At 43.6% G+C, this 13234-nt stretch overlaps 1 protein-coding gene across 5 annotated transcripts in view; it reads right to left on the minus strand.

The window, feature by feature from the left end:
* LRRTM4 (leucine rich repeat transmembrane neuronal 4) overlaps positions 1-13234 on the minus strand; it is a 977774-nt gene that overhangs the window by 385223 nt on the left and 579317 nt on the right. For 3 of the 5 annotated variants that reach the window (XM_074940079.1, XM_074940082.1, XM_074940081.1), the window contains 2 exons: positions 10213-10414; positions 6528-8074 (listed from right to left, as the gene is read on the minus strand). In XM_074940079.1, coding sequence (XP_074796180.1) covers positions 6528-8074; positions 10213-10216 — 1551 coding nt within the window. In that variant the 5' untranslated portion in view covers positions 10217-10414. Of the gene's footprint in view, positions 1-6478; positions 8075-10212; positions 10471-10661; positions 10964-13234 lie in introns of those variants that run through there. The other 2 variants (XM_074940080.1, XM_074940083.1) reach the window with 2 other exon arrangements.

Genomic DNA, 13234 nt, shown 5'->3' on the forward strand with positions numbered 1-13234 from the left:
ATTGAAAATGACAAATGGCTTGGCTTTCACCCCAGTGAAAGGCACAGGAGCATAATGCAGATGATGTTCTTCTACCTGAACAGGTGGCCTTGTTTGTCAACTGATGAAATGTGGTTAGACTGCAAAGAGAATGTGTAAAAGTGGCATTGTGGGGTTCTAAGTCAATTGCAGCTCAATGCTTTTCACATCAGCTGTGCTCAGTTTACAGTGAAAACATATACAACTGCAGCCTCGCAAACTTGCCCTGAGATTCATAAGTCAAGTTGGGTTCTTCCCTTCTCGGACATCACCGTATGTTGTGCAGGCCAAATGAAGTCTTTATTTCCTACCATGTGACCCCAGGATCTTCAAATTATTCCCCTAGTGACACTTAAGTCATCCTGTGTGCCTTCAATGGGATAAGGAGGGACATGGATCAGTGTTCACGTCGCACTCCCTGTCAGTTCCCAGCCCAGCCAAGCTAATGCTCCAACCAACTGACTAAATTTGGTGATGAATCCTGGTCACGTGCCACCTGAGGCACGTTGCACATATGCTAAGAAGAAGAATGGAATAAGATCATCTACCTCACTGGAACTCCAGGAACATCTCTCTTGAAGATGCACAAGAATTTTGAGCAGGGGGTTGGACTAGATGACCTCCTGAGGTCCCTTCCAACCTTGATATTCTATGAATTTGAACTAGACTCAAGTTCACTCAGTTATAGCTGCATTACCTTTGCATGGCTAATGGGAGTAAAAAGCAGTAAAGTCTTGGTTTTGTCACCAAAGAAAGCAGATAGGTCTCTCACACAGGGGGGCAGACCTGATGAGGCTATTTTTACATAAGAACTTAAACTTATCTTTAAAAATAAGGTTCTTTAGTCTTCACAGAGGTTTTTGCGAGCCAAAATTAAGTTGGTTATTAAAGGTTAAATTTATTCATAAGAACATAGAAACGGCCATACTGGGTCAGACCAAAGGTCCATCTAGCCCAGTATCCTGTCTTCCGACAGTGGCCAAGGCCAGGTGCTCCAGAGGACATGAACAGAACAGGTCATCATCACGTGATCCATCCCTTATTGCCCATTCGCAGCTTCTGGCAAACAAAGGCTACGGACACCATCCCTGCTAATAGCAAATGATGAACTTATTCCTCCACAGAAGTCCTGCACTAGGCCTGCATGCATCACTTATGTCCCAATAGCTGGCCTATTTCCAGGGCTAAAATGTAACTTAACCAGCGCATAGGCCTTGTGTTAAGTACCTGCATGGGGGTGAGGATCAGTAGGTGAAGACACTTCTGCTAGCAGTGGGTTTTTTGTAGCAGGGTTCCATCTCAGTGTGTATTTGCATGGGACATGTTATGTTACGTGGAAAAATTGGAACGAGTCCAGCGGAGGGCAACAAAAATGATGAGGGGACTGGAACACATGACTTATGAGGAGAGGCTGAGGGAACTGGGATTGTTTAGTCTGTGGAAGAGAAGAATGAGGGGGGATTTGATAGCTGCTTTCAACTACCTGAAAGGGGATTCCAAAGAGGATGGATCTAGACTGTTCTCAGTGGTAGCTGATGACAGAACGAGGAGTAATGGTCTCAAGTTGCAGTGGGGTAGGTCTAGGTTGGATATTAGGAAAAACTTTTTCACTAGGAGGGTGGTGAAACACTGGAATGCGTTACCTAGGGAGGTGGTGGAATCTCCTTCCCTAGATATTTCTAAGGCCAGGCTTGACAAAGCCCTGGCTGGGATGATTTAGTTGGGGATTGGTCCTGCTTTGAGCAGGGGGTTGCACTAGATGACCTCCTGAGGTCCCTTCCAACCCTGATACTCTATGATTCTATGGCTGAGAAAATTGCCTTTTCACTGTAGAGGTGTGAACAGTAGCGTACAAATGAGAGAGATGAAGTATGTGCACACACAGGTGTTCAACGCAAGTGCCAAAGGAAGCTAGCTGCAGTCTGCTAACAGAGTGGTAGGAGCCAAAATCATAAGCCTTGCCAGACAGCTAAGTGGAACACTTTGGGCCAGGTGTAACCAATTATATACCATTGATCCCGGTGGAGTTTCACCCATTTATAAGAGGTTTGAATTTGGCTCTATATTTGTAAAACTGGAGGTAAAATTCTCCTTGTTTCACTTAAACAAAAAAAGGCCATTTTGAAAATGTGGCCATGCAATTTATTCCCCTATTTACAGGATACGGTCCTGATTCCGTCGACCACTTAAGAACATGAGCTGCTTTAAGGGTGTGAATAGTCCTGCTGGAGTCAATGCATCTCCTGATCTGCTTAATTGCTCTGCTACTTTAGGGCCTAAATGAGTACCCAGGTGCCTTGTGTCAGTGCTAGTTATGTATGAGCAAATATGGCGTCTGTATCTGTAGTCTAGCTGGGTACGTCTAATTATGGGATCCGTACAGCAAAAGCAATAGGTGATCAGACAGAGCCTATGCAACCCTAGCCCAGTCTTGGAAATCATCTTCTAACTCCCAGTGTTAGAACATGCCAGCACGTTCCCCGGGTTATAATGCAACGGGGTCGTTAATTCATCATTTCCCTCCTGCAGCACACACATTTTTCAAGTGCGGAGATGGTTGCTTTTGCTTTTAAGGGTTTTTGGAGGCAGACAAAGATTTAAAGGAAAAAAATAGTAAAATCAATAAAAAAACGTTGAGCAACTTCAATGTGTCCTTCAAAATACTAGCACTTCATTATGAGAGCTTGACCTTCTTTTCCCTCTAAATCTTTCTTCTTCGCGAAAGCTGAGCTTGGGCACATGGAATGAGCCAGTCAGACCTGTGGGAAATGATAGCCCTGATTTATGACTCTCTCTCCCTTACAAAATAGGGGCCCTTTCAGAAATATATCTGCCTGAGTATTTAATTATTAATCATATATTCCATTCCCATTTCCCCCCAATTATGAAACCTTTTATTGCTTAATATACTGTGATTTTTATTTCCAATTTATGAGGACTGCACGGTGCATATCTACCCTTCTACAAATGGAACCTGGTAGCTATGGAGACGAAGAATGTTAAATCCAAGCCGAGGAAGGGCTTATGGAGGCTACATGTGTCTTCGATGATCAGGTGCTTTAATGTCTCCCTGAGACTTCTGCACTGAAACAGCGAATGTTCAATAAGTCATTGCGCAAATACAAGGCCAGATTCCCAGCAACTGTAAACTGAAGTAGCTTCATGGATTTCAATGTAGATTCACTGATTAACACCAGCTGATTATCAGGCCCACAGAATACACAGTCTATAGCCTGAACCTTGCCAACATGCACGCGCTTAACTTTACTCACATGAGTAGAAGCACTGAAGCAAATTATTATTTAATATTTGCATTGCAGTAGCACCTGAAGTCAGAGAATGGTGCTCCAGGGCACTCGGCACTACATAGGCAATAACAAAAAGGCAGCCCCAACCCCAAACCACTCACAATCCAAGTATAGGACGAGAGACAAGAGCTACAAGAAGAGATGTAAGAAACAGAGAGTTGGAGCCCATGACAACAGCAAGACATTAGTGAGTAGCAGGAAAAGCAGTGGCTGCCACACACCAGTTGCCCAGCCATTGTCTAGTGTGTTCTTAGTATCACAGCACAGGTGAGCTTTAAGGAGAGATTGAGAATAGGACCGTTCACATGAACAAAGGTTATTAATGTCTTTGGAAGATCATGACCCATGTGATTAACTGCGGTCAACCCTGGCTGAAATAACAAGTCTCACCATGAATGCAGGGCAAGATTTTCAGCCTAGCTCCACTGAAGTTAATGGAACCACACCAATTTACATCAGCTAGGGTCTGGCCTCTACCAGATTCCTCTACCAAATTGACCCTGGATTCTCCTCTGCACTTTTCCTCTTCAATATTCTTCAAGACTGGATTGTTATTTAGTGGTAAAAAATATCACTCACCCAACTAAGCAGGAAACACTGGCTAAAGCTGGCTAACATTTTCCCTCTTGGCCTTGTAAGCCCTGACTTCCATTTAAATGGTCCTCGATATATAGAGCCAAATTCTGCTCCCACTTACATTGGTTCAAATCAGAACTTACTGGTTATTCCAGATTTGCAATGGTGTAACAGAGCAAAATTCAGCCCGAAGAACATAATATTCATCCTATCTTATATCCAAATGGAAAACTATAGGTCACATCCTGAATCTGGTCCAATAAATCTATACTTCTCCAGTGCACACATTTAGGATTCAGAACATTCTCTCGTAACTAAAACACAAAAGTTACAGCGCCAGATCCTCATCGGATGAAAACGTTTGTAGTTCTACTGTGGGTAGCGGAGCGACATTGACTTTCAGCAGCTGAAAGTCTAGCTCACTACGTGAGACTGCATTTAAAGAGAGTGCAAATGTTCCCATTAAATGTCATCACTGCTTCTATGCCTCTGAACGTCTATAGTTTGATTATGAACATTCAGTTATCAAAGCCTTCGAACTGCAGGATAAGATTTGAAAATGTGCTGTCAAAAGTTATGTTGCCTTTGCCATCTTTTATAAGAAACACTGGCAAGGCAAATGGTTTGAAAATCTTGCTTAAATTATTTTTTTTTAGCAATCAATTGTATCAAACACATACTAAACCAATGTATTGCAAGCAGGTGGCCTCTGTTTGGTTTATAGCAGCCTCACCATGGCCTGACTCAGCCTTTAATTTTGCATTAAGATCAACTGCAGCATGAAGAAATTATGCCATATAAACACCGTGTTAATTGCCCAGAGAGGACCCACAACTTTCAGTTTGGATGCCATGATTTCACACCAGTATAATTTATTTTCAAACCTAAAATATAGATAGCATCTTCTATGCACTGACGCCATTATAGTAGTTCCTTTGATTTCAATAGGCTTTGAATCATGCCTTAGAGGGACCTAATTCTCCTCCGAGTTCCTCTGGTGTAAATAAAAAGGAACGTCACTGAAGTTAATGGAATTACACAGGTATAAAACCTGCATGAGAACAGAATTAGACCTTGTGAGTCAAATTGCACTCCCAGTGCCCCCAGTGCAAACCCAGAGTAATTCCATTGACTTCAGTTGTTTTCCACCGGCGTTGCTGGCAGCAGAATTTGCACCTTCTTTCTCAATTACTTTTGATGGCAGTGACGGATGTCACAGGTCATTCATTTTCAACAGGGATCTTGCTCTAAGAAAAATAACCACAAATCACAGCCTTTCACTTTTTCTCATCAGCCTCTTTTAGGCCAACATGTTCCAAAAGCAAGTGGTGATTTTGGATGCCCAACTTGAGACACCATAAAGGGGCGCTATTTCCAGAAAGCGTGGAATAACTAGCCTCTAAAAATCAGGCCCTTGGAAAGTATCTCCAGTTGGTCACCAAAATCACTATCGACTTTAAAAAAATACTTGGCCTTAATCTTTAAACATGTCTGGTTTTCAAAGAGACTGGCCAAACTGTCTTCTGATTTCAACCTGACCCACTGACGTCAGTGGAAATATGAGGGATGTGAATCAGGCACAACACACACTTAACGTTTCCTGTTCGGGTCTCCGTAACAACAATGGGCCACCATTGTTTTAATACCAGTAGAGCACACACAACATTAAGTTACCAAGTATTAGTTGCTAATAGGACACACTGTAATTGCAGAAATCCTTTTTACCGTGTATAAATGAGCAGCGGTGATCAAAAGCAACCCCCCTTTCTGTTTATCCACGTTCAAATAGTTACAGAAAATGTCTGACAGCTCAACTTTAAGCTGACAAAGTTAAAGAACCTGGGACACAGACAATGATGGCTATTCCTGCCTGTATCTACCAAACACTCAGAACCAAAGTGACACCTGGCGTAAGAGGGTACAACTCTCTTGACCACAATTGAGGCGTATCCACTGAAAGTTTATGGCAAAAATATCCGGCACTTGCAAACGTATCTTTTGACTTGGGTCTTCTTCACGACCCCAGTTCAGCAAAGCACATAAACAAGTGCTTAAATCCATCATTATTCAGCAAAGCAGTTAAGCAGTGCTTAACTATAATGGTGCCATTGTGCTTATGTGGTTTGCTGAATCAGGGACCAAATGTGGAAATGCTAGTAACAAGTTTAAACAGCATCATCTTTATGAGTCCATTTTTGTGATGTGATCTGGCATAAACTCTGATATAAACACTTGTTTAATACTACTAGTCTATCTGCACTCTCTTAAATAGCAGGGGCCTTAATCCCCTCCAATTGGGGAGTGACTCTCGTAAAGCCAATAGAGTTACACCAGTGTAAAAGGGGTACATGCAAGAGGAGAATCAGGCCTCATATGCCTTTAACATGGCTGTTTATTCCAACTTAATCTCATCCTTGAACGAACTTCTCTCAAGTTTAAACTGTTGAAAATAGCTGTCACTTCCCTGATTGTTGTAATTTAATTAAATAACCTTTCACACTGAGCAAACCCAAAAGCAAAAAGGCTCATTAATCTTTCTTGTGATTAGAAACACCTCAAGAGCTTCAAACATTTACCTCTCCTTCTCAGCAGCTGAAATGGTTTTAGGAGGATCATGGTTCATACCTCACATTCCCTGGAGCCAGAGATGGTATATGTGCAGGGCCCAGATCCATTAACAGATACATCCATGGTCTCAGAGTTTGTCGGCTTGTAGTCCACGTAATACTCCTGTAAAGGGGAGTTCATTTGCCTTTCGGACTCTCTGGCCTTTTTCCTGCGCCTCTTCATGAGAGAGTGTTGCTGCAGTTGTTTCATGCTGGCTGGGTACCGCTTCCAAGACACGTAGATAACCAACAAAATCATAGCCACTGAAAGAAAGAGGGCGACACTCCCAGCAATGATTTTATGAAAGGAAACATGCTCATACTCTGGCTCTGCTCCAGGCGTAGGTAAGTCTGGAGAAGGAGTGGGTATCACAGAGGTCATTTGATGGTTTTCCAGTTTGGAAATGGTAGGTTTGGGGATAAAGAGAGGTCTCTGGGGAGTTTTAGGTGGCTGGTATGATCTTTCAGTGACCACAACCTGGATTTCGGCACAGATATTATATGTTTCCACAGCATCGCCCACCTTTTCGCCCTGGATTTGCTTAGGGCCCGCACATATCATAGTGCTTTCTTTATTTCCCTTGAAATTCTTAAGCCAAGTAACAAGAGGGCAAATGCTTCGAGTACATTCCCACATATTTCCGGACAGAGTGATGGATATTAGCGAGATCCACGCATTGACAGTCTCCTGAGAGATGTTGGTGAGTTTGTTGGAATCCAAGTTCAGCTTTTGCAGGTTGGGCAGGCATTTGAAGGTCCCAGGTTCTATCCCAGTGATGTCATTCCCCGATAAATCCAAGTTGTGCAAGGAACTCCAAGTCCATGTTAGCCCTTGGTTAAGAGACCGGATCCTATTCCATTGCAAATAAATGGAGCGGAGGTTGAAGAGGCGTGGAAAGTGGGCAAAGTTGATCTTCGAAAACTGATTGTGCTCCAAGTGGAGCTCTGTGAGCTTCAAGAGGCCAGCGAAAGCATTACGGGATAAACTCCGCAGACGGTTGTAGCCCAAATCCAGAAAATCGAGATTTCGGCAGTCTTGAAAAACTCTGATTGGCACAGTTTTCAACGAGTTCGACCGCAAGTGCAAGATCAAGAGTTTGCGAAGGCCCTTAAATTGCTCAGATTGCAACACCTGCAACTTGTTGTAAGAAAGGTCCAGATTGCGGAGATTGGGGACCGGGTGAAATGTTTTGTTGTGCAGATGGGTAATTTTGTTGGAGCTCAGAATTAATTCCTTCAGCCGACGGATCCCCTGAAACGCATCCTCGTCCACGGAGCTGATGTAATTATGGTCAAGATAAAGCCATATGAGCTGATTCAGGCCTGCAAACTGATTTGATTTAAGCTTCTGGATGCTGTTGTACCGTAGCGATAAGCCTTGAGACCCTCCAGAAATATTCTGAGGGATATCTCTGAACGCATGCGATTCACAGTACACAATTTTGCCATCACATCTGCAGTTCTTGGGGCAAGCTCGCTGAGCCCCTGCGAGCATAAGAAACAGCACCGTAGGCAGCAGCACGAACACCACACTCATGCCTCTCAGCTGCTTAATTAAATGGAAACCTACAATATTAAAAAGAAGACAAATGTCCAGTGCAAAGCTATTAAAATAAACCATCAGCAGATTACTAACGTCAATGGGGTTTCTGCTAAGGCATTTGTGGTACAGTTAATTTGAAGACAACCCATTTGGCTCCTTTCTTGCAATGTTCGTTGTATGTCTGTCTGGTTTTTTTTGGTTTTTTTGAGTTCCTATCCTACCTTCCCTCACACCCCCACTGCTCTTGTTATTCAAATTACTTTTGTGTGATTTATGACCCCTTAGGATGACTGGGAACCCATTTCCTAGTCACTTGTTCTCCTGTACATCAGCACTCTTCGCAGCTGGTATAGCCTATCATTAGAAGCTGAGGCTTTAGCAATACACATATTTGTCAAGTCACTGTGCTGAATTCACTGTACAGTACTATCGGAAAAGGAAATGAGAGACAGCTTCTGGTAGCTCAACAAGTAAAATGGTCCTTAATAAACCCAACTGCAGGTAAATCTTTCGTAGTCCAATCCCAAACAATTAATATAAAATAAGAGCTACCGCAAGTGGATCAATATATAATAAACTTTGTCCCTTGCTTTTATAATGTGTCTCTATTGCATAATGGAACATTAGATGTTACCGAACAGCGTTCTGAATCATACTTCTGAGACTGCATTTCAGTGACTTCTCATTTCCATACATGCACACGTCACACAAACATAGATGTGTATCTATATCATATAACATTTGTCCCGGACCCAGATGATATGCTGATAGTTACATTAACACGCATATTTCATAATAAAATGATTGTGATTAAAATATATATACACGTGCATATTTATTCACGCTTAGCTTATATCTATCGATAAATTTATAACACTATATATGTGTATATTGTATACACTGTAGGTAAATATATATAAACTTATATAGGAATGTTGCCTTAAGAGTAGCAAAAACTACAAAGTTTAAAGAGTGAAATTTGAATCTGAATCCCTCACCTCACTGCTGCTGATTTTAATATTTTGCACTTCAGATATCAGATTGGTTATTTGGTATTAATGCTGTTAGGTGAGCATAGTCACATTTTCTACATTCTCTGAATAACCATGAGAAGACGTCTCAGAAAATCCAACACACACACACACAGAGGCGCACACACTTTCTCAAAGGCTGTAATAATTTTGGGACCACCGGCTCTCCCCAGAGTTGTAATCTTACTCACAATTAGGCTGCTTTCTTCCATCAGAAGAATTTATCTCCTCTACAAATAGTGGCTTTCTTATTTGTGTGCGCGTCTGTCTCTCACACACACAGACACACACACTCAAATACTGTGCTGCAGTTATTTGCTTTTATGGTCCAATTTTAAACCAAGAGGCAATCAGTGCAAGAATTCTTAATCCAAAAAGCCCCTGACTATGTGTCTCTGCCTTTCACTTTAATGGCTAGGTTTTTAATTTAAATCCTGATCTTTCACTATTGCTTTTGTGCCAAAAGCAGCCCAGAAATATGTTTGAGCTATTATAGACTGGAGTGAGGGTGGGGGAAATAAACCTGTCACACTTGAAAAAATAAGACTGGCAAATGACTGCTGGAAATCTAGCAGCTACATTAGGGATATCATTTCAGATATCCAGTGAGCCTTTTCAAAACCTCCTATACAACAAAATCCAGTACCCGTTTCTCCCCCCCCCCTCCCCACACACACACATACACACACTCCTCACAAGCTGCAAAGTGTTAAACATGCTTCCTGACAGCCTGCATAGGAGATCTACAGGCTTATTTAATATGAATATAAATCCAGAAGAAATCCTATGTGTATCTCTCATGGATATATATATATATATATGTGTGTGTGTGTGTGTACTTATCTATGTATATAGAGGTGTGTGGGTGGGTTGTATAGATTGTGAATGTACTTTGTACAGTCCTTAACTCACTGCATGCATTTAATTCATTACATATAAAAAGACTGCAGGAGGAAAGAAGGGGGAAACATGATCTAAAAATATAATAGCAAGTACAGTGAGTCACCTGGCAAAGAAATGCACTGCTGCTGTTTAGACTGTTCTCCCTCTTGAACAGCAAATAATCTGACTGAAAAATATACTGCACAGTTGCAACTGTGCTAAGAAGGATACAGCAAAAGTTCACTTACCCATCCTTTTGTCATCCACAAATGTTTCCCCTTTTTCTTCCTCCAGCTGTTTTCTCCTCTCTGTCTCACTCTTGCTTTTGTGGTATTTTTTTTTTTAAATTGGTCTCCTTTCTTTAAACCATTGCAACCTTCATGTCACAGCACAGCTGCCCGTCACATCACCACCATCCGGCGTGCATGCCAGTAACCCACACAAAGTTCCCTAGAGAGGACAAGCAAGAATTTTGGGGATGAGGGAAGGAAGGGATGGGGAAGGGGATGGGGGTGGGGAAGACAGAACCAGGGATGGGGGTACAGAGGAGATGCGGGGGGACCCTAAGCTCTCAGAGCCATTGTGAAAGTCTTTAGAGGACAAATAGCATTAACCGGCAATCTGCACGTAAAAGCAATAGCACACCATGAAGGTAAGCCAACTTCTCTGGGAGGAATAAGAAAATCTTCCCCGGTACCTAGCATCCCTTATTCTGCTGCCTTTTGCCATTCCCAGACACAGCAATCCATCTTCCAGCTCTCCAGTTCTTGAAGCAGACAGGCCTCCTGTGCTGTATAAGACGAGCCCAGTTTAAAAGCTATGCAGGATAGGTTTATCCATTTAGCTGGTCAGGTTTAAAGTGTTTTGTAGCTGTGCTGAGAGGCAGCTCTTGTCTAATTCAGAAGGCTTTCCAGAGAGCGATGATGCTCTGGAGCTTGTTGGTGCTTATGTTCTAGTTTGCGATACACTGAGTGCCCTCCACTGGAGAAAACAGATCGCACATTAAAGGCATGAACAAGTGATCCTGTCATTGCTATGCAGACTTTCCCCTTTCAGAAAAGAAAATTAAAGACACAGATTGCTTCTCCCCCCTCCCGCCCCCTACCCCATCTCCTTGCCTAGATTATTAAATGTTTATGCCATGGTTTTCTTGCAGTGACTGTAAAAGACTAAACAAAACACCTGTTTCCTGCAGATTTAGCAAGCTGCATGCTCTAAAAAAAAAAAAAAAAAATCCTTCTAACCTGAAAAATTTTCTTGTGCAAATTATAAATTGTTCTATTTTCTTTATTCAGCAGGAGAAGAGGGGTGGGGGAGGGGAGAGGAGGGGATACTTGGAGATTTAAAATGAAAGTGATTTTAAAGAGGCCAGGCAGGGCCTGTGAAATATACAAATCAATCATCCACATAAAGGGAATTTAATTCAAAGTGCCACATTACAATGCAAATATATTGAAAATATGTTCCCCCCACCCCTTAACTAGGTTAATTGCTTTTTGTCAGAAAAATACAAAGTTCAATATCCAGTGCAGGGATGGAGATGCATAGTTATTTATACTTTATCCCCTGTCCCCATACCTTTTTCAGATTCAAAAGAAGTGTGGTGCAGCAGATAGGGCACTGGACCAGGACTCAGGAGACCTGGTTCCTACTCTCAACTCTGCCACTGACCTGCTGTGTGCCCTTGGGCACATCACTTCTGTGACTATGTTTCCCCTCCCACCCTTTGTGTACCATGTCTACTTAGGGCCTCATACACCTTCCATGTAAGGGGAGGGACAGAGTCATAGGGTGCCCCCCCTGTGCCACAGCACGAGGGTGACTGCTTCCGTTTCCCCTTTCTTCTGCGCATGGAAGGATCACAGTTTCTCAGTGTCTGATACAAAGCCCGTCTCTGGACATAATGTCTTGCTGTACATGTTCAGTAGTCCACAGAACCCTCCTGATAAAACCATCCCTCCCAAAATACGACATGTCCACAGCAGTTTTCCACGCCCCCTCCTGGGTCGTTATTTCCAGCTCATCCTCCTGAAAGTGCGTCTCCAGTCTCTTCCCAGGCTCTGCCCTTGTTCTAGGCCTCCACTTTCCAGGCTATCTCCTGAGAGCTCTCAGGTTCGCTTCTTTCTCATGACTCTTCCCCAGCAGCAGCAGCCCCAAGTCGGGTCTCCCATGACAAAACACCTCATAGCGTTCCACTGCCTCAGACCTCCCTGCCTGTGAGTCCTACCCCTGCTCAGGGAATCCCCTCCAGGATCAACCCCTTGTTCTGGGCTCAGGTTTCTGCAGCCCCTCCCCACTCAGGACGGCTGTGAGGGCGATTCCCTTAGTGTTACTCCCTGCCTGGGAGTCCTAGCCCTCCAGCACCAACCCTCTTGTTTTGGGTTCTTTGGCTCAGGAAGGTCAGCAGGCTAGCCGTCCACTGGCTTCCTAGCCCCCAGACCTTTCCAACCTCCTGGCACGGGCTCTCTGGCTGAGGAAGGCCAGCAGCCTCGCCATCCACCTGCTTCCTGATAATTCCTCTCTCTTCCTGCTCTCTCCAGCTTTCCCCAGAGACTTCCCTTCAATCTCCTGATCTCCCACATCTCTCCCCTGCCAACCTCCTGGACTGACCCACTCGGTCGTCAGGCTCTTTCCCTTCCCAGGCCCACCAAGTGCCTTCACTTAAGCCTAACTGGAGGTCACAGAATATCAGAGTTGGAGTCGGAAGGGACCTCAGGAGGTCATCTAGTCCAAACCCCTGCTCAAAGCAGGACCAATCCCCAATTTTTGCCCCAGATCCCTAAATGGCCCCCTTAAGGATTGAACTCACAACCCTGGGTTTAGCAGGCCAATGCTCAAACCACTGAGCTATCTCTCCCCCGCCTCAGGTCAACTGAACAGTCGCAGGTGCGCTGGCCTCTTCCCTCTTAAGGACCAGCGTCAGCCTGTAACAGACAAACTGGTGCTATGAGTCAGATTTTCAAAGGAACTCAGCTCCTATTTAGAAACCTACCTAAAACACAGATTTTCACAAGTGCTCAGGGCCCGGTATCCCCCATTGTGACCACTTGCAGACAGATTTTCAAAAGAGCTCAGCACCCAACCTGCAGACCTTTCTGAAAAATCTGGCCACTTATATATGAGCCTGAAAGGGAAGCAAGCTCTTTAGAAAAAAATCTGTCCTCAATTGTAGATACTGAAGTCTTCTGAAAATACTGGCCTACGTGTCTATACAGCACCCAGTACAATGGAGCCCTGATCTTCCCTGGAGGCTCTGGATGCTGCCATTAG

Source organism: Natator depressus, chromosome 26 (assembly GCF_965152275.1).
Source record: "Natator depressus isolate rNatDep1 chromosome 26, rNatDep2.hap1, whole genome shotgun sequence".
Lineage (NCBI taxonomy): Eukaryota > Metazoa > Chordata > Testudines > Cheloniidae > Natator > Natator depressus.